General features: G+C 39.1%; 1 protein-coding gene and 1 non-coding gene across 6 annotated transcripts in view; both read right to left on the reverse strand.

The window, feature by feature from the left end:
• The window catches only part of LOC131220995 (OVARIAN TUMOR DOMAIN-containing deubiquitinating enzyme 11), a 32050-nt gene extending 13482 nt beyond the window's left edge, over positions 1–18568 (reverse strand). Inside the window, exons 1-8 of one of the 5 annotated variants that reach the window (XM_058216045.1) lie at positions 18412–18568; positions 11066–11262; positions 8564–8637; positions 7886–7940; positions 7241–7315; positions 3902–3975; positions 3698–3746; positions 657–741 (exon numbers count right to left, since the gene is read on the reverse strand). In XM_058216045.1, the coding sequence (XP_058072028.1) occupies positions 657–741; positions 3698–3746; positions 3902–3975; positions 7241–7315; positions 7886–7940; positions 8564–8637; positions 11066–11230 (577 nt within the window). In that variant the 5' untranslated portion in view covers positions 11231–11262; positions 18412–18568. Of the gene's footprint in view, positions 1–656; positions 742–3697; positions 3747–3901; positions 3976–7240; positions 7316–7885; positions 7941–8563; positions 8638–11065; positions 11263–17524; positions 17608–17634; positions 17654–18289 lie in introns of those variants that run through there. The other 4 variants (XM_058216049.1, XM_058216046.1, XM_058216048.1 and 1 more) reach the window with 4 other exon arrangements.
• Positions 18569–20914: 2346 nt separating this feature from the next.
• TRNAK-UUU (transfer RNA lysine (anticodon UUU)) lies at positions 20915–20987 on the reverse strand. The gene has a single exon. It is a non-coding gene; the product is annotated as a tRNA-Lys (tRNA).
• Positions 20988–21692: the final 705 nt, after the last annotated feature.

Below are 21692 nucleotides of genomic sequence, written 5' to 3' on the forward strand. Positions count from 1 at the left end.
TGTGTGTGTGTAGAATACTGTTGTTGTACAGTTGTATATGATCCACTAAATAAGCAACTGGGTGATGTATGTATGTACGGCTATTTAATCTCTCTTGAGAAACCAATTTCAACTAGAATACTCTATATGCCATTCATATGGCCTCTGTTATAAGTACAGTTGGTACACAAACAACAAGCCATATTTTATCAATTGCATGATGCATAGGGATGTTTGGACCTGTGGGTCCCACAGTCCAATTGGGTTTCATGTAAAGGGAATATATCACGCATCCAGTCCATCCTGGCCCTCTGTTTGTGCTGCATGACCTGATGGCCTCGATTCACCAGCAGGCCACACCATGCGGATGACCTGCCAGAGAATCAGACTGGCCCACATATCAAGGGACCCCCAAATGTACACTGAAAATGGATCATTGAGTTTGACCTTTTTCATTGTATGGTATATCTCTTCATACACAAGGAGCCCACCTAATGAGCAGACAGGCCTAGAAGTTTTTATGTGGCACACATTGGAAAGTGTGCCTGCATGTAGAAAGGTGCATCTGGGACCTGGAATTTAGCAAACCTCATTCTTGAAAAATATGAATTTTCACAGACAACCGAAACATGTGTGCCAGTCTAGAAATCTGAAAAATTGGAGAATGTATCCATTACCTCTTGAGGGATTATGCTCCTTGGGAACAATTTCAATTAAGCAAGTATCTCGGAAGGATGTGAGCAGACAAATCTTGGCTCCGAACTGAAGTTAAAATGTTCAGTTAGAAACAAAACTGTGCCTTAATGAAGGCTTAGAAGTGCAAAGACAAAACTAGGAAGAAGAATGTTGATATAGAAACAGAAATAGACACAAGACTGTAACCAGTTAAGGCAAAAGATGAAAATTTGAAACTTTTTCATGAGTATTATATGCAGAAGATCTAAATTGTTCTTATGCCCAAGAATCATCAGTGTGCAACATAGCAAGAAATTAAAAAGATCTAATGTGCACCTGAACTATTGTGGAAACAACCCAATGTCTGAAGAAATAACTCACCTTTGGTAACCTAAGCCATTGATCTGACAGCCCACAATATCTCCCATTTCAATTTTTTTAAAGAGTGTCTCCCATTTCAGATTATCCTAGACTTCTAACGAAAATGGCAACTGTAACCTATGGTCACATTTAACGGGGACGAAATGAGATAGTTAGGATGATCTGATAGGAGAGATTTTGGGGATCTCTCTCATCCACATTGACCCACTATATTAGAGATTTGAACCAGCAGAAAGTGTAAATGTACAGTTGTTTGGCTCAAAAGATGCCTTTTTCTTCTTTCTTCGCTCAATCAACGCTTTTTTCCTTTTCTTTTTCTTACACAATACTAGAGCATTGTATGTTTCCTCGAGTTCTATAAACGCGCAGCAAGCTTGTCAGAAACTACATGATCTAAACCCGAACTCTTTAAAAATTCCCCTTCATATGTAGCATGATAGATGGGATAACATGGTGTGTGGTAAACATGGATCAGTTATCAGTGGTCATTTTGCCACCGTACAGCCGCTCTAACATGTAATCAAGCATGACCAACCATGTGTGTGTGACTCATCTCAGTGGCTCCTCCATGACCCTAATATGCTTGCCCTTCAGGATGCGCGTGGAATATTTGGGCTGGGAGTTAGTACTGGGTGGGACCACATTGGCATGCAATTGTCAATGTTGGCCTCTGCAAGGGTCAGTTTCCAAGAGCCCAGGTAAAAGAAGGTTGACATTTAGTGGGCATGTGATTGTAGAACTTTTGTCCATCTACCTTTCAAAAGCCAAACATAAATTGCTAGGAAAAGAGACTGAGATGATATATCTTCACAACATCACTTAGGCATGCAATCAAACATGTAAATGACACAAAATAATAGAAAATGGTGGTTTTCAAAAAGTTTGATTTTACTAAGGGCCTATTTGGATTCGTGGAAATTTTTTTGAGGAAAATGGTGGTTTTTGAAAAATGCCATTTCTAGAAAACAGTTAGAAATGAAAATCCATTTTCCCTTATTGTTTTTCAACAAGATTATCTTTTTAAAACAATAAATTTTTAAATCTATTGTTTAGGAAAAGGAATTTTTCATGAAAATTTTACTCAAAGACCAAAGGTGACACGTGTGTTGAAGGTTAATTGTGGCACATGTCACATTGTCACATGTGACACATTCACATATTTGGGATACTGGCACATGTGGGATGCTTGAGATGGATGGTAACACATGTTGCAAATGCCGCATGTCGACACATGTAGCACATATGAAACGCTTAAAGATGAATGGTGGCACATGTCACATTGTTACAAGTGACGCATTACAGATGCGGGACACTAGCACGTGTGGGATGCTTGAGATGGATGGTAGCACATGTTGCAAATGTGGCATGTTGACACATGGCGCATATGAAGCGCTTAAAGATTAATGGCAGCACATGTGGCACAATAGCAACAGTGGTACATTTGCACCTTTGGGGTGCTTGAAGATGAGGGTGGCACATGTGGCACATGGCAAATTGGGGCATGTGGCATGTTGACACACTTATCAATGGGTGGTCACACATGCCGCACATGTGGCACATTGGCACGTGTATGGTGCTTTAAGATGGATTGTAGCACATGTGGGGCACTTGAATGGACATTTGCACGTGGGGGCACTTGAAGGTGGTTGGTGACACATTTAGCATATGTCGCACATTGGTGCATGTCGTGCATGTGAAGCGGTTAAAGATGGACAACATCCATGTGGTGCATGTGGCTCAACAACACATATGGCACATGTAGGGCATTTGAAGATGAGGGTGGCATATGTTGCACATGGCACATTATGGTGTGGCACATTGAAACATGGCCACTAAAAGATGGGTGATGGCACATGTGGCACAATGGCACATGTGTGGCACTTTAAAATGGATGTGGTACATGCTACACATGTGGCACGTTGCCACAAGTGGGGCACTTGAAGATGGAGGGTTGCACGTGGGGCACTTAGAAGATGAGTTGTGGCACATGTGATTACCATGTGGAGTACTTTATAAAAATAATGATCACTTTCTCTGATTTCCCTCATTCTTGGAAATGACTTTCTTTGGTCTAGGCAAGGAAAAAAAAAAAAGGTAGAGAGAGAGAGCATTTTTCAAGAAATGTGCAGGAAATAGAAACAGTATTTTTGAGAAATTTACAAAAACAATGGAAATGCCATTTTAATGAAATTCACATTTCCTCAATTTATATTTCAACGAATTCAAATAGGCCCTAATAGTTTGCACCCAAGAAACAGCTTATTCGCTGACAGGAGCTACAACTGGAACCAATAGAATGAAAAGGGTTAATGAAACTAACATTCTATACTTCTGGCACTGAAAGGTTTTTCTATATAGTCCTCAATGGGTGCCAATCCACTCATTGTTCTTGTAAGAAAATGAATTACTATCATTTGAATCATAAATGAACATCATCTACAACATTAAATCTAGAAACCCAGCAGCAGCACATCGCAACAATCACAGAAGAACATGTTGCTGCCACGTCCTTACATCTGTTCCATGGTCCACAACAAGTATTGAAGTGAATGGTGACAGTAACCCCAAAAAAATCATGTCCTGATCTGTTTTTAGAAGGTCCTAAATGAACAAGGTAAAAAAAAAAAAAAAAAAAGGACTCAAAATCGAAATGAAATCTTACCCGGTCTGCAGCTGCTTGAAGAGTAAGATGGTCTCCCCACTCTCCTGATCTGAAGACATACAGTAATTTGTAAGATAAAATGAATTAAAATGTTGTTTCCACAAGAATTGTGTGAATAACTAGAATCTGAATAGTGAAAACTATTTTTGATTTTTAACATTTTATATAAGGAAACAAGGAAATGTGGCACATTAGGCATCAGACCTTTTCATCTTCTTTAGGTAACTTTTGTACTTCATTGGAACATAGCCTTCATAAGATTTCTCGAAATGCTTAAGCTGAAAAACAAAATGACGAAACTTGTCATGATAACGTTTCATAACCCAAATGGAAGCTTATTTCAAAGCAATGTCTTCAAGAACAGTCTCTGTGTGTGCGCGCGCGCGTGTGTGTAAGAAACTAACAACACTCAAACAACACAACTATCGAGGTCGCAAAACCTGGCAATCACAAAAAGAAGAGTAACCGCAGACAATACAATCATAAAATGGAAGATTAGAGATTTTTTTTTGGACTAACAAATGGTGGAAACAAAGCTCCAAGCATTATCTAGATTGACGTGGACCTAAAATAGCACAAGAACAATTTGCACGGTTTTGAGGTCGTCACACTCTGATGGTTAAATCTTCATGCGTCGATGTCCGATTGTTGCTAAGGAGACCTGAACTTTCTACTCAATGAGGATTGACATGTTGGGTCAATTGGATTCACCCAATGGCTTGAGAGGAGTGAAAATCATGAATGTATGAATCTCAAGCACATAACACTTCAAGCTGATATGAATGGCACAGGTAGGAGGTTGGATTGATGAAGAGAATGAATAAGAAAATCCAGAGAAACACAAAGTCTGATGACCTCGTCTCCCTATGCCTCCGAAATTCCATTCTCTTTGAAGGTGGAGGGCATCAGATGAGTCTTCAACAATTTCAGACAGTTGAAAGACGTTTTCCTTGCCTTGGACAGAGAATCTGCGAAGCCCAGGAGCATTGCCTTTGTTAGATTCAGCCGACGGGAGCAAACAAATGATGCAATTTGATTCTTAAATTGGCCAAGGTAGGATTGTTGCTGTGGAGCATGCCAAAATAGCCAGGGGTAAAGCTGTTTTTAGATCGAATGTAGTGAAGGAAGAGTCCTCTTTCATGGGTTGCAGACAAGGAATAAACGCTCATCACCAGGAAGTATTTTGCTACAGCATTCCTTTAGGGCCATTTGATCCTGCCTGACAAGACTTATAGCATGATAAGGGAATATAAGGGAGTTTGATTGGGCCCGCTGATTCCAACTAAAGTCATAGTAAGGAGGAATGTGGCTAGAGAGAACATAGTCACCGACCAGTCAGTGCCTGAGGAGAATAAGACCATCCTCAAAGCTTTGATGGTTCGCAATTGAGGAGAACCTGCAAGTTACAATGGAAGTCTAGCCTCTTTCCAATTACACTTTTAGAGGTCCTGTTAAAGCTCTGAAAATGACTGACAATCACATTCTATTTAAGTTCCAAACAGCAGTCACCAATTGTGAGCATCTGAGGCAGTGGTAAACATGGGAACAGCAGCCTGAAAGGCTTATCACCCCAGTTGCACATGATTTCAACGAGGGGCATTGTGGATCAAGATCCATGGCACTCCACACCTGGGGAAAGAGGAGAGGGTGCAGAAAATACCCCATGGGGAAAGTCAACATCGATCGTAATTACACAGGCAAGCAGGTGAAAAGAAGATTGAGCAGGTAAGTTTTTTTTTTTTTTTTTTTTTCTTGTGGGGGGGGGGGAGGGGGATGGGGTTGTGAAGATGAAAATAAAATTGTGGATTATCAGAGGATTGTGACCTAAAACGAAACGAAGATACAGTCGTCTTGTGAGGAGGAAAGCTAACGCATTATTCATTTAGGAAATGGAATGGACAGCGATAAATGACGCTAAAAGTTTGGACATTTGGGGTGAAGGGAACTATCGATGGGTAGCAAAATCGTCAGGTGCCGCAGGGGCATCTTGATCGTATGGAAGAAAGATATTCTAGACAAGGTTGATCAATATATAGGGGATTTCTCTATCTCTGTTTGTCCGGAATGTTGTTGATGATGGTAAGTGGGCCATAACCAATGCGTACGGTCCTGCGGACAATTGTTTTATGGACAGAGCTTGGAATTATTTGTAATAAGTGAAATATGTAGTGGTGTCTGAAGGGTGATTTCAATGCTGTGTTAGGACTTGGGAGGATCTCAGATCACAAAAGGTATGAACAATTTGCTGACTTTGTGAGAAAAATGAAGTTAATTGGCATGCCCTTCATAAGAGGCTTGTTCTCTTGGTCCAATCACCAAAGATTCCCCGGTGTTGTGTTAAAGTCCCTTGATATGCATTGATACACCATCCTCTAACAGCTCGAGCTTTTAGATCAAGTGGTTGGTTAACGCGGTATCAAAAAGGAACATCGAGCTTAGGGGGAATGGACATATTTATCTGTTCAAGCTTGAAAACAAATGGCTGCTCAAATCTTGTAGTAAGGAAGGCTTGAAGAAACTCTAAAGAAAATAGAAGAGATTGATGATAGGAGGTTTTGTAAAAAAGGAAATATTTATCACGGCAAGAGAAGATTACTTGGAGGCAAAGATTGATGATAGGAGGTTATGTACAAAAAGGAACATCGAGCTTAGGGGGAATGGACATATTTATCACGGCAAGAGAAGATTGCTTGGAGGCAAAGAGCCCTATGGCTTAAAGAAGGGAACTGTAACATGATGTATTTCCACAGGTGTCTCCAATACTAGGAGAAGGGAAATGCTATCAGTAGCATCGCAGTGGAGGGTAAGATGAAAGAGGGAAGAAATGAGATGAGTCTGTAAGTGCACTTGTGGGGCAACGAAACCTCTACCATGTGAATGCAGTACAAGATAACTTCCCAAACCTGACAAAAATCCAGTTAACCTTTTCATCCTTCGCCATGCCCAAGCTCAGAACAAGACCTCTCCCTTAGAAACAAATCATTGAACTTTTATATGATAGTTTTTTTCCATACAGAAATTCGAGTGCTAATCTATGGTCTAACTGAAGTTATAGCCATTAATAGAGTGGAATGGCAGACAGGATTCGTGTTATCCAAACCCAATTAGTTGGAATAAGGCTTAGATGATGATTATGAAAATTCTACTGAAAGCCGGGCGACGGTTGTTACAGACTTCCTATGCGGCACACGTGTGGGATCCAGGCCATTCGTCAGGTGTGGCCCATGCCTTATAATCAAGCTGGTCCACTCATCAGGTGGGCCAAATCTCTATAAGAAAGGTGGATAATTAGAAACTACGACAAACAATCCATAATCAGCATACATGTGCTGGAATACACCCAAAAAATCTAATGGTCGACAAGAAGCTTCTTAGATCAATTTGAAGAGGTATAAAAGGTTCTGAAAACTGTCTGTCAATGTTGGGGCCATGACATCTGCCCCTAGGCTGAAGAGCCAAGAGCAGAACCACGTATTTTAGAAGCATCAAAACGGTCGGGTCAACAAGATTAGAAAGAGAAAAGGTGAGGTATATGAATAATACCTGCTTCACAACTTGCTTCCTCACATGTTTGTGGTATTCAGGATTGCGGAACAGCTGATCCGCCAGAGCACGGAACTGTTCATACATCACAACAATATAGTGTAAAGCAGAGTTAACAAAACAAAAGAGCAAGAGATGATTGTATAAACAAATGCATTTTGCTTCTCAATATGTGATTAATGAGCTTTGCTAAGCGAACACGCGTGTGCAATAAAGCTCATATACATGACATACATGATACATGTGCCAACATGCCACATAGGTGCCAGATCTAACCATCCATCAGGTTGGTCCAGCCTTTTTTTTTGTCCCAAAACAAATCTGATCCAATCAGCATGGGCGCCTAGGTGCATGGGTTAGGAAAACTTAAGCCAAGCTTTTCAGACTCATGTGTTTGTTTTGAAAACTGTGGCCCACCTGAACAGTGGATAAACCTGATTTTTGGGCTAGGGCATCAATATAGTGGTGCCGTGCTGATGGATGGATTGGATCTCATATTAATTGTGCCATGATGGCACATGCAAGGTGTGTACATGAGCTTTGTTGCACATGCATGTGGGCTTAGCAAAGCTCACCATTAATACTCCTACCAAAACAGATGGTAAGTACAAATTTTTAACCTATAGACAGTTATATTTATTGTACCTGGCAATTTCCATCCCCTTCTACGTGCAATTCAGCTAACCCATATGTGGCTAATCTGATGGAGAAACCCAAAAAATCATGCACCGAAATAGAAGTAATTAGACCATAATAAAAGGCTGAAGTACATGCACAGATCTGTTCTTATGTTTGTGTACTAATAGAAAAGTGAAGAACATATCAAAATTGTAAGAAAGAAATAAAAAATAAATAAATAAAAAGCCAAACATTTTAGAAGATGGATAAAGAAAGCCTGGCAAGAGACCATGCCTGCTAAGAAAATCTCACACCATTCACATAACTTTTTTAAAAAATGGATGAGAAATGCGAGGGCTACTAGTGTAAATAGGAGTCAAATCCTATTCTCACACACATGCCAATGTCAAAAATGTGTACAAGATCCAGGCTTTTCATCATGCAAGCCCACTATGTACATGAACAACATAGCTGGTCTGTTTAAAAAATTCTAACGAGATGTCGATGTTCAACATGCTGATATGGTTTGCTTGATGATAAGACCAAAATATGTTGGGCCACGGCATATACACATTGAGACCCACCCAAAGAACTGCATCAATCTCATGCGAATGAGGAAAGTAGGATTCAACATCTTATTCGCACAATTATCCATCGCTCATTCAAATTCCATACTTAGATCTATTAGAAATTATATATTCGAACCTCTCTGACAATCGTTCATGGTCTAAGGTTGCATCATCCACATCAGGAATTGCACCATTAACTCGAGGTGTATGCTGCCAATCCAATACAGAAAAATAAGTAAATAAATTTGCTAATGAGTTTCAAAGCTCTGCTATCAAGAACTAAATACGGGTTACAGCACCAAGAACAAAAGCAAACAGCATCGAACATAGATAGTCATGGTTCAATTGATGGGGGATTAAGCAATCTAAATTATATAGACAATCTCAAAACAGGGAATCTATAACCAAGTACAACCAATAGCCTCTGGATGTGTTCCAGTAAAACAAATTAATATTAGTTCTTGTCCCACATAAATATACCAAGCTATTACCCGTTGTAATAGAAAGGTCGATTGCATAGTTACCTGAATTGCAGTTCACCCTTTTTGAGTTTGTATTCGTAGTTCATAGCTCAACGAGTTTTGAAATTTCTTAATTCGCAGGGGTAGGTACATTTAGTTCGATTTTTAATTTGTCCAATTCCAAATTCGGGTCTGCCTAGTTCGATAAACCAGTACAAGACGTTACCCATTGTAATAGAAAGGTCAATTGCATAGTTACCTGGATCGCAGTTGGCCCTGTTCGAGTTCGAATTCATAGTTCACAGTTCGACAAGTTTCGAAATTTCTTAGTTTGCAAGGTTAGCTCCATTTAGTTCGTCCATTTCGCAATTTGGGTTCGGCTAGTTCGATAAACCAGTAGAGTTCTAGTTTGAAATAATTCGATCCAGTTCATATAGTTCTCAGAATCAATTCATATAAATATATTCTACATCATAGTTGCAAAGAACTCTTATATTATCATGACCACAATGAAAGTAACAAAAATTTTCAAACAATACATTGAAAAAATAAATGTAGCTACAAGATTACTTAGGCCATGTTTGGTAGATGCCTAAAAATGGGTTCATCTTTTAGTTAACTGTAGTTATGAATTAGAGATATTGATCTCTAATACATAATGAGTTCATGCTAACAATGATTGTGTATTAGGGGTCAAGATCTCCAATACATAATTAGCGTTAACTGAAACGAAATGAACTCATTTTTCGACGTCTACGAAACAAGGCCATAGGGTTTTATTTCTATAGATGGGGACCATCTGCCAGTGATAAACCGTGATCTGATGATAGCCCTGTAATCGATGGTTGATGTCCCTAAAAATATCTCGGATCTGAAGATCCCATCCCTTTGATATGATGCCTAAAATTAGGTGATTAAGAAAGAATGCAACAGTGGTCATCACTTAACCCAAACCAAAAAAGGCAAGGCATTCCATAATGGTAACGGCGGCCATAACGACTATCGCCTTTACCATTACGATACAGACAGTAATTGCCATTATGAATTATTTTTTTTCGAAAAAAAACCTACTTTGGTCCCTTAACAGACCATTACAGGGCCATTACGGATTAACTTTTCCATAACAGCCATTAAGACCCCAAAACACGTAACAGTTACCACTATTACCGTTACATAATTGTCCTTTATGTAATCATTTTGGGATACCTTAAGAAAAGGGTGTGGATTTTCTACTCCTAAAAACTTTTGATGCATGCTCCATCAATAGTTGGGCCCATCATATAAGCATTTTAGATCAACGAACAATGATCCCACATATACAGGAGCATGCCCCCATTTGGAATGTTGGCTTTTTTTGTTCTAACATCCAGTAGATGGTCCACGAATCAGCAAATTACCATCATCTTTTCAGCAGATTTTGGGGTTATTAGATCTATGGCAGGGCCCAAGATTTAGGCCTTCCACTCGAGGTACATGTCTCCCACATGTGCGTTTTCAATCTGCATGTGTATGGCTCGCTCTCCTGAAGTTCTCTCCTGTAACCCTTATTCATGCAACCCAGGAAAACAAGAGACCATTTTGAGGCATTCTCTTGTTTACAACCACCACTCACAAGTTACAGCGAAAGCTTTCTCATTATTTCTGAATTTGAAAATTAATTCGAATAAGCCCCAACCACCTAATTGAACTACATCAGACTAGCTCGATCAACCTGTCTAACCAGAGTGAATCGAACTGTGATTTTGTTCGTTTGAACTAGTTCACAGTTCGAGGGATGTCTAAGTGAATTAGGTAACTATAGTCAATGCATGGAATGGTAATTCTCATGACTACACATTAATATAAAATGAAATAAAAAAATAAAGGTACTGTGCATGACTGCACATATCTCTCTACGACTACTAGCATGCGCCAGGCATGTATAACCTTTACAATACATAACCTTCTAGTTCAACACCGGCATCTTTATAGTTCAGATTACAAATGTTAATCAAAAGAAACAACTTTTAGACCTTTTAATAGGAGATATACAGAAATATTAAGAAAGAAATACCAGAACAGAGATGAGTTTCACACAAAGAGACATCAAGCCAAAAAGAAGAAAAAAGCTAAGACACAGCAATTCATTAAATCAGCATATGTGAAACATTACAAGAAAGTATGAGCTTGGGTCTTACCGGGATGGAATCTAAATGAGATAGACGCTTCCCAAGTCTCCTATCCTCTCCGACATGTTCCTCTGATAGGATATTGGCAATAATCCTGTCATCCTCTGTATCTTGTAGGCTGCTATTCAGGCTCGAGCTAGAACTTGCTCCAGCATTGTCATATTGTTCAGACATGCTAACTCAAGAAGAGCATCTCGTCATAATCACTACAAGTCAAGCAAATACAGAACTCAAGGGGCCATCCATCAGGTGGATGAACAGTTTGAACTACATACATTGGATTACAGGAGCATGCAAATACACAGTTTTGAACTCCATGTGACATAATTTATTGGTATAACTGAATGTTAACTTTTACGAAGGACCTGTTTGGTGAACGCCTAAAAACGAGTTCGTCTCATTTTAGTTAACAGTGATTATTTATGAGAGATCTTGATGTCTAATACATAGTTACTGTTTAATATGGATTCATTAGGTATTAGAGATCAAAATCTCTAATACACAATTATTGTAGAATAAAATGAGATGAATGCATTTTTAGGCATATACCAAACAGGGCCCAGTAAGTTCATGTCAACAAATAGAAAGCAACCAGCAGCACAAGAACAGCAAACCAATACATTGCAATCTGGAAGTTAAAGAATAACAATAACAAGGAATAAAATTAACTCTTTTTTTTTTTAAAGTTGAGTAGCAACTGCATCTTCCAAAAATGTCAAAAAATTGAAAACCACAGAATTTATAAAATTTCATGAAGCTGAGTGTTTTTTTTTTTTTTTTGGCTTTGCACCAAATGCTTCTTTTGACCTAGCTAACTATAACAAGCATGCTATGGATATTTTGAGCCAATCGCACAACTATGACAGTTTGGGTGCGCTGACAAGCATATCCTTCTCTTGCTGTTGTGACTGTGATACAAACAAGACATCCTATTGTCAGGATTATAATTTATCACTGGGAATTTGTACAGAAGACATGCAAGGAATTATGTGGCACAACATTATAGAATTCATCAAAATAAAAAATACCACTTGCAAAACCCACCAAAAAATCTGCAAGATCATATAGAATTCAAACAAGATACCCAGAAGAATTTTTCTTTTTACAAAGACAGCCCTGACTCTTCATTCCACAACAAAAATACCTGGCTAAAAAAATCCCACCAAACAACTAACATGATACAGGAAACTATAACAAGATACCCTAGGAAAAAAACATTAAAAATAAATAAATAAATGATGCACCCCCCATTTTTATTTGCATAGATGCATTTTCCATTTCAGGGAGTAAAATAGTGCACTGTAATATTCCAATTCACAAATTTTAAAATGTTTGCATGCAAATCAAACGAAGGTGGGTATAAATACTAATGCCATGTATATAATAAAATGACCAATTTCCTCATTCAGCAAGAAAAAATAACCACTTTTAAGACCCCATCAAAAACTATGGCATAAAACATCAATTCTAACAACATACCAAAACAACAACCACTAAAAAAGGGAAAAAGCTCCTGTGGTCCCAAGAAACACCAACTCTTAGAGCACCCCAGTTCTCCTAGACACATGGACAGTCTAATCATTTATCTGGACCGTCCGTTAGGTTCATCCCACCTCCCATGGAACACCACAAGGAACTCGTTTCAATCAAAGGACACTAACCTTTCAAACAACACCACTGTTTTTATAGGCGTATGTTTACCAACAACAATGATTTAAATATCAATGGTGTTTACATCCAACCGATCACAACCAGATCAAACGGCCTGCAAGACGCCATGTGGCAACCATGCCACACGTGGTGTAGACAAACTACAAAGGGAAAGAGGTAGAGACGCGTACATGTGGGAAGCGTTAAATACTAAAGTCCCATCAAAATAATTTTCTAGCAAACATTAAATGCTAGAATCCCACCAAAAGCAACTCTCTAAAAAGCTTCCTACGCAAGAGTCCAATGACGTGAAGACTCCAGCAAAGCTTCATATGCAAGAGTAGTACTATGAAGACTCCAGCAAAGCGTCCAACACATATTGCAAGACTGTAATGGCAAGAGGCGGCATCATCTCTTTTGTACACACAACACCACCGCCTCTCTAAGTCCATGAAGCAACGCACGAATAAGAGCTCCAAGCCATAAGCCAATACAACAAAACTCAGCACAACGCTACTTAGCTATCTGTCATAGACGATTATCTTTCTTTTATTCTATTTTAGCTCACCATCGCTCGCCAACGCAACACTACTCATAGCATGGGGTCGTAGTCTTTATCCTTAGTTTATCTCTCCACTCTTCATCCACGGTATCCCGCTAGATCGCAAGGAAGCTCACTTAGTTTTGAATGGAAAATTGCGGGGCTTTCCTGCTACATGCTAGGTGATTCTAGTGTCATCTTACCACAAAATTCAGTCCACACTATACAACGAACAGATAGTCGAATCACGATCACCTCGCTACGTCTTGGTTCACAACCATCCTGCTACAAAGCTCAGTTCATGTTAAGCGACGAGCGGATCGTCATCCCTCAAGCTATTCATGAGTGTCCATATTATAAAATCATTAATAAATACTTTCAGTTTTTATCTTATTTCTCTATTGTTCTATTATTGAACTACGGTTGTAATCACGTGAATATCGAAGTGCTTTCAACCCAAAGGCAATAAAAAGAATCAATTTGAAGGATGAACCCTCTCTTTCACAAATCATTTGATCTCATACAATCGGTGGTTGGATAGACGGTCGATCTTCACAGATTCAGTCTTAAATGGTTTATCTCGGCGCCTGGGGTCACAAGGACTTCGGTTCGAATCAAGTTGCATCCAGATCTGGCACGCTCGGCACGTACGCAGAATTTGAGCCAAACACCATTTTCTAAAATGCCCAGTGGGACACATGTGCAACTACAAGTTCAACAGTTCAACAATATAGTTCGAAGATCTAGTTGACTCAGAAAAAATGACAGAAGATTAAGGAAGGCCTTTGCAAAAGGATATGTGCATAGATGTCAATCATCCCCCAGCAACTGCAATCCATGAGTCTAGATCCTCCAACAACAATTCACCTCTTGGATGGCATACGTGCTATCCTGCAACAAATTTCAGAATAGATGAGAATATATGCTGAGAACATCAACAGGTTCATGGAAATTCTTATAAAAAGAATGCGACTTCCTAACAATTGGCCTAAGATGTTATTCCTCTAATGAATCCAGGCTTAGGAAGAATGGCTAAGCTTTAACTGAGGCTTGGCCGATAAAATTAAGATCGATATTTCTCAAGTTGATGGAGAAGCAACAACCAACGGCCAACCATATGGCCAATATGACCGGTATGACCCCCATAACTCATACCCTAAGGGGCAGTATTACGTCAATGCCAACCAGTTCAGAGGGCAACCTCCCGTGCCTCTGGTGCCACACCCTTACTATACACGTGTCGAATAATCCAAGGGACAACCTCCCGTGTCACTGGAACACCTCAACAAAAAACAAAATTGGCCGTCAAAATAGCAAAGTTGACCATCAAAATGATGATGTTGGTAGTTAAGCTGCAAGAAACAACAGCCAACAATGGCCAAACAATGGCCGACAATGGTCAATTCGACCAAAATGACTGACTGAATGGCCAATATGACCAGAATTGTCAAATTAATGGCCGGAATGTCTAATTTCATGGCTAGAATGTTATACCTAACAGCCAATTCAACTCGAATTGCCAAATTAACAACCAACTCACGGCCAATTTGACCAGAATGGTCAAATTAATGGATGAAATATCCGATGTAACAACCGAAACGGCTGGTTTAACGACCGAAACGGCTAGTTCAACAGCCAATTTGACCAAGGTATCCCTTGTAATGGGAATCATGGAGGACAATAGAAAAAATGATCGTCTCAAAAGCAAATTTGATGAAGAACTACCAAAGCCTCTTCACATTCTCCGAATGCAAAGAGATGTCAAGGAGCATTAATTACACCCGGTCAATCACAACGAGATCAAACGGCCCGAAAAATACCACGTGGCAGCTATACTATATGTGGTATAGACTAACTTCAAAGGGAATGAGCTAAAAACGTGTACATGTGGAAGCATTAAATAGTAAAGTACCATCAAAGCAACTCTTTAGCAAACATGAAATGTTAGAGTCCCACCAAAAGTAACTCTCTACAAAGCTTGCAAGAGTCCAGTAACATGAAGACTCTAGCAAAGCGTCCAACATGTGTTGCAAGACCAGCACAACAAGAGAAGATGTGATCTCTTTTGTACAAGTGGCCTAATACAATATATCACACTTACGTGGAAACTTAAGAAGATTTGCACTGCTAACTAGCTTGATCTCTCACATTGTCATACGCTACGCAAGGTCACCGCCTCTCCAAGTCTATAAAAGCAGCACGCGAAGAAGAGCTCTAGGCCACATGCCAACACAACAAAACCCAACGCAACGCTACTTATCTATCAATCCATCATGGATGCTTATCTCTTTTTTAAAATTCTAATTTAGCTCCCCATCGCTAGCTAGTGCAACATTACTCATAGCATAGGGATATAATTTTTATCCTTAGTTTTTCTCCACCCTTCATCCATGGAATCTCGTTGTATTGCAAGAAAGATCACTCAATTTTGAATAGAATGTTGTGAGGCTTTTCTATTACATGCTAGGTAATTCTGACTACCATCTCACCACAAATTTTGGTCCACACCAGATAACAAACAAATAATCGAATCACGACCATCTTGCTATGTGCTCAGTTCCCACTTGAGTACATGAACAGACTATCACCCCACCGGCTATCTTGCCACAAAGCCCAATTCCGACCGAGTTATGAACAAATTGTCGAAGATCTATCCTCCATCAATCGTCTCTCCATGAAGCTTGTTTTCGATTGAGTAACGAACAAACGACCATGTTGCACTTCACAATTGTCCTGCTATGAAGCTCAATCCACGCTGAGCAATGAACGGATCGTCGTCCCTCAAGCTAATCATGAGTGTCCATATTGTAAAATTATTAATAAAATATTGTCAAGTCTTCTTTCTCTATTGTTCTATCGTTGAACTACGGTTGCAATCATGCAAATACTAAAGTCTCTTCAACCGAAAGGCAAAAAAAAGAAACCATTTAGAGGACAAACCATCCCCTTCACAAATTGCCTAATCTTATATGATCTATGGCTGGATAGATGGCCGATCATTATAGATCCAGTCTTAATTGATTTATCCAATCTTCTTCGTACACTACTTTTATAAACTTAAAGAGGCGGTGACCTTGCGTAGCATACATTAGCATAAGAGATCAAGCTATACAAATCCTCTTGAGTTTCCACATAAGTATGGCCCATTGCATTAGGTCATGTGTACAAAAGATATCACGTTTCCTCTTGCCATTCTAGTCTTGCAACGTGCGTTGAATGCTTTCCTGGAGTCTTCACGTATCTGGACTCTTGCATAGAAAGCTTTGATGGAGTCTTCACATCACTGGACTCTTGTATAGGAATCTTTGCAGAGAGTTACTTCTGGTAGAACTCTAACATTTAATGCTTGCAAGAGAGTTACTTAAATGGGACTCTAGCATTTAATGATTCCCGCATGTACACGTCTCTAGCTCATTCCCTTTGAAGTTCGTCTACACCACGTGTGGCATGACTGCCACATGGCATATTTTGGGCCGTTCGAACTGGTCGTAATCGGCTAGGTGTAAATAATATGCATCAATACTAATATTTAAATCATTGACCAAGACACATATAGGATGGTTATGGTCGTCTAATCTAAACAGTTCCTTGGAGACATGATACAAAGTGGACTCTACCGAATGTACAACTCATATTGAAGACTGGACCTTCTTCGATCCCAAGATTCCATTTTTGTATGCCACCTATCAAATGGAGAAGTTCCATTGACCTGCATGTATTTTTCATGATGGCCCCTGCAAAGCAGGATGAACCTAATGTACTCTCCAGATCAATAATTTGACTAAGAGCTTCATCGCACCCTGCTAGTCATCCCAAAAAATATTCACAAGACAATAATAATAATAATAATAATAATAGAATGCATAATCCATTAAAACCACAGAACAAAACTATAGCCAAATACATAGAACCTATGCAACAAGCATAAACTAACCATCCTAATTTGTTCAAAAGACAGCAACGCTTTTGTACATTTCAAGTATTTGAAATAGTACACTTTCCTAAGGCACTTCCATATTATTGCAATTCCCAAGATGGAAAATGGGTGTATGCAAACCAATCGAGGTGGTCCAAATATCAAATCCCTAAATATAACAATAAAACCCCATTTCTTCATTCAAAAAGAAAATTCACTTTCAAGACCACATTAAAACTGCAATGTAATGCATTAAATCTCACAACATACCCAAAGCAACAATCATTAAAAAAAATATTGACAGGACAATAAAAAATACTAAATCTCATCAAAGCTACAACTCGGTGCATAGAATCCTTACAAGAAGCAAAAATGAGTTTCTTGATAAGACAGCAACACTACACCTTTGTGTATTCCAATTCCCAACATGGAAAATGAGTGTATGACAATAAATCAAGGTGGGAAAGATACCAATTTCTTAAAACATATCCAATCTCTTCAGCAAGAAACAAGATACCCACTTTCAAAATCCTATTAAAATTACAAACAGCATACCCAAAACAATAATCATTAGAAGAAAATGATTGAAAGACGATAAAAACAAACAAATACAAGATCCTACCAGAACTACAGCCTAACACATCAAATACCCAAACGAATAATGCATTAACCAACCCAATTTCAACATAAGACAGCATGCTTTTATACACTTTGAGAAATACGCCATCCAATCCAATCATCTCACACGCCACACAAGGATGAATGGAATCCTAAAAACCAGGGCATTCCAGGACTGACGTGGGCCACACCACGTGAATCTAGAGTTTTTAGGCATGATTTTACAGCATTCCCTATGGTGTGGCCCAGCAAAGTCTTGGATTGCACTAATATTTTGGATCCATGGTGAAATTGTCGTTGTGCACCTGATGGACGGGGTGGATCTGATGCTCATTCTCCCCCAGGCAGTGTAATTAGTCCAAACTACGACCCAATACATGGAATTCATTCAAGAAGCATATATGCTAACCAATCCAAATTCTTCATAAGACAGATATACAAAAACCCAATTCAAAATTCAAAACACAAGGCATGGAATTCAACCTCATGAAAAAGAATCAAAAATTACAATTTAGTCCACTGATTTCAAGAACAAGAAAAACCCAATCCACCCAACAAAAAGAGGAACTGGTATCAGAGCTGAAAATTTCTATTTCCAATCATTGCAGAGAGCGAGGGAGAGATGCATACGAGGATTTTTGGAGCGTTTGGATCGGATGAAATGAATTTCTGTATAGGAACGAGGCTTGGACTTGAAGTTGTTTGGTCTCTGCCGCACGACAAGAAAACGAGAAATACACGGTTTCACAAGCTCGGGCCCCACGTGTCTGATATCCGAACTGCTGAACATCGGATCTACATTTTGCAAATACAGGCACCGGATTAGGTGATTCCCTTACCGTAGGGGCTACATTTATCGATTTACTCTAAATCCACACCGTCCATCCGTTTTTCCAGTACGTTTTAAAGCATCATGAAAAAAATGAAGTAGACTAAAATCTCATGTGTACCATACCATAAGAAACAGTGTTGATTGAACGATCCACCATTAAAAACTTCCTAGGGATTACAGTAATGTTCCAGCAATGTTTATTTTCCATCCAATCTTCTGATAAGTTGATACAAAACTCTATTAAGTCAAAAAAAAAAAAAAAACAAATATCATCTTGATCTAAAACTTTTGTGGCACACAATAAGTTTTAATGGTCACTCACCACTATTTCTTATGATACTGTAAACATGATATTTTGATATGATTTTTTGTTTGGTAGCATGAAATGATCTATAAAAACGAATGGACGGCGTAGATTTAAAATAAATATATCAATACGGCCCCAACAGTAAGGGTCGCACCGTCTTGGGTGAGGCCGGGCCGCACCTTATCCGCTACCGCAAATACAAATATCAAATGTTCCTATTGAGACCGAGCTTACCGTAAGTTCAGGTAAGGTCTATGAGGGATCCACATGGATGCTTATGTGATATCTGAACCATGAATCTGATGAATAACCTCCTAAAAATTCATTTTCCAAAAAATCATACGTACATGAATCTCGAATGTGCCACATCATCTATAATAGAGAAAAGTCATGCCTAATTGACAACGGTCCAGATTATTTGCATATCTGTAGCCATATGATGATCGAGTCAGCTTCCTATCAGTGAAGAACGACTAATGAACGATTGAGATTTTATACACGTGCGTATTTTGCACGGGTGAGGTGGATGCACTTGCAAAGTGGCACTCGAGCGAATGCCCCCCACATCATCATCTCCGTCCGTCGGAAGCATCAGAAAATCCACGGGAACTTCGTTTGGTCGTCGGTGCTCTTCCGGATATGAAAAACTCTAAATACTCTGATGGACTACAACCATCCATATACATGCCAAAAATAAATTACACGTGGCAGATATAAATCACAGTATATACTGTGAAACAATACGACGCAATGATTTTAGGCCGTGATCTTCAATTGATGACATTGAAATAAACAGTTAAGTGGAATCTTCAACGTCCCTGATTTAATAAACCAATGTCAACCGTTGAGAATTTGTATTATCACAATCAAATAGATTATTTTCCATATGAAACTAAAAGTAGGGTGAATTTTAACGGATCCGATTATGTTACGATTAAGCTACGTGAAAGATAAAGTGCGCATGAGTATATAAATACTCTGCCAGCGTATCCGCGGAGAGAACAACGCACGCCTTTCTCGCCTCGACACGTTATCACCGCAGCCCTCATCCGTTGACGTGTGCACTCGATAACTTGTTGTTTGTCTCTGTCGCGACTAAGAGTCCAGGGTACGTCACCACCAACAGGGACCCACATGCTAAGATGGTCCAATAATTTGAACCGTTAAAATTACTTTAATACTGTAAATATACTATTTTACTGTAATAATGTTCATTAATTATCATCAACATTGATTTTTTAAGAACAATGTGAAATTTTGAAATTTTAATTTTCAAAGTTATAAATTCATCTCCAGAAAATGATGGTAAAAACTATCTTTTGAGACATAAATCACAACATTTATGGTTAAGATCATTGTAGAAATCAATATATGGGCCCCAATAGCGAAGACATACCGTGGATCCTACGTCGCAGCAGAGGCAAAAGAGCGATAACTTGACCGGACAGATTCTGATACAGTGACAGGGTGATTCGCGAGAGAAGGGCGCAGAAGAGTCTATTCACAGCACACGTGTCAGAGTGGTCACATGTGTGAAATCTCGATCACTAACCAGGTCGGGTCCTACCTGAACATGGCATGGTCCAAATTTTAATTTGGTATACTCATTTAGTGTGCGACATGTATGCATTGAATAAACACCGATGGTTAGTTTCTAACCGTTCATTTTTAATTAAAAAATAAGTGTGGCCGGATTACAATAATGAACTCAATGATCTTTTAACCAATACCATATTCCAACTGATATTTACCTGATGAATGGTTAGGATTAAGAAAATAAAATGTAGATAAACATTTACGCTGAAAATCCCCTTTCCAATCTGTCCACGTGCACGTCGCCTTTGATCATTACTTCTGTAGACGGATGAGGCGATGAGATGATGAACCGGTACGGAAAAACACGAACTCTGCTTTCCGGACGGCACCATATGTTTATATGGCATCCAAACCGTTCATAAGGAATTGGGTGCGTAAGGGCCGTATAAAAAAAAAATCGCCGTCTGTGGGAATCGAACCCACGACCACGTGGTTAAAAGCCACGCGCTCTACCAGCTGAGCTAAGACGGCAAGGTTGTAAGAGCTATCTCTGAATTATTTATATTGATAACTATTATCAGTTCTTGGCCGCCGGTCACTCTCCGACATGGACGTTCCACCTTCTTATTTCTTTTCTTTTGCACGCGGGAGATTTGTTTTCCGAGTGCGGATCCTCTGTTTCGTGGAAACAGCGATCCAGCTTTATTGTTGGTCCAGGTCACTGTAAGTGCCACGCCATCAGATTTTTTTAATATATTTAAAAAATACATTTGAGGAGAAGTCCAACGGAAACGTTAGAACTTAGACGGTTTCCATTTGGAAATAGGATTGCATACTTAGTACAATAGGCTCTTATACTACACAGTAAACTCAGTTGGGCCTACATTATATGTAAGTGGTATATCCACGTCGTCCATTCGTTTTTCCTTTTAATTTAGGGGGTTGGGCCCAAAATTGAAGTATATCCAAATATCTAGTGGATCATAGTACAGTAAACAGTGGGGATAATGATTTCCACGTTGAAACCTTTCTAGGCCCCACAGTGATATTTATTTGTCATCTAACCTGTTCATAAGATCATACAGGCATGGGTGAAGGGAAAAAACAAATATAAGCTCCATCCCAAAACTTTTGTATCCCTAAAAAGATTTCAACGGCGAACATTCAATTTAACTGTTTCCTATGGTGCGGTCCATTTGAACATTGTATATGCTTCATTTTTGGTATGTTCTAAAA

This window comes from Magnolia sinica, chromosome 12 (genome assembly GCF_029962835.1).
Source record: "Magnolia sinica isolate HGM2019 chromosome 12, MsV1, whole genome shotgun sequence".
NCBI classification, from domain to species: domain Eukaryota; kingdom Viridiplantae; phylum Streptophyta; class Magnoliopsida; order Magnoliales; family Magnoliaceae; genus Magnolia; species Magnolia sinica.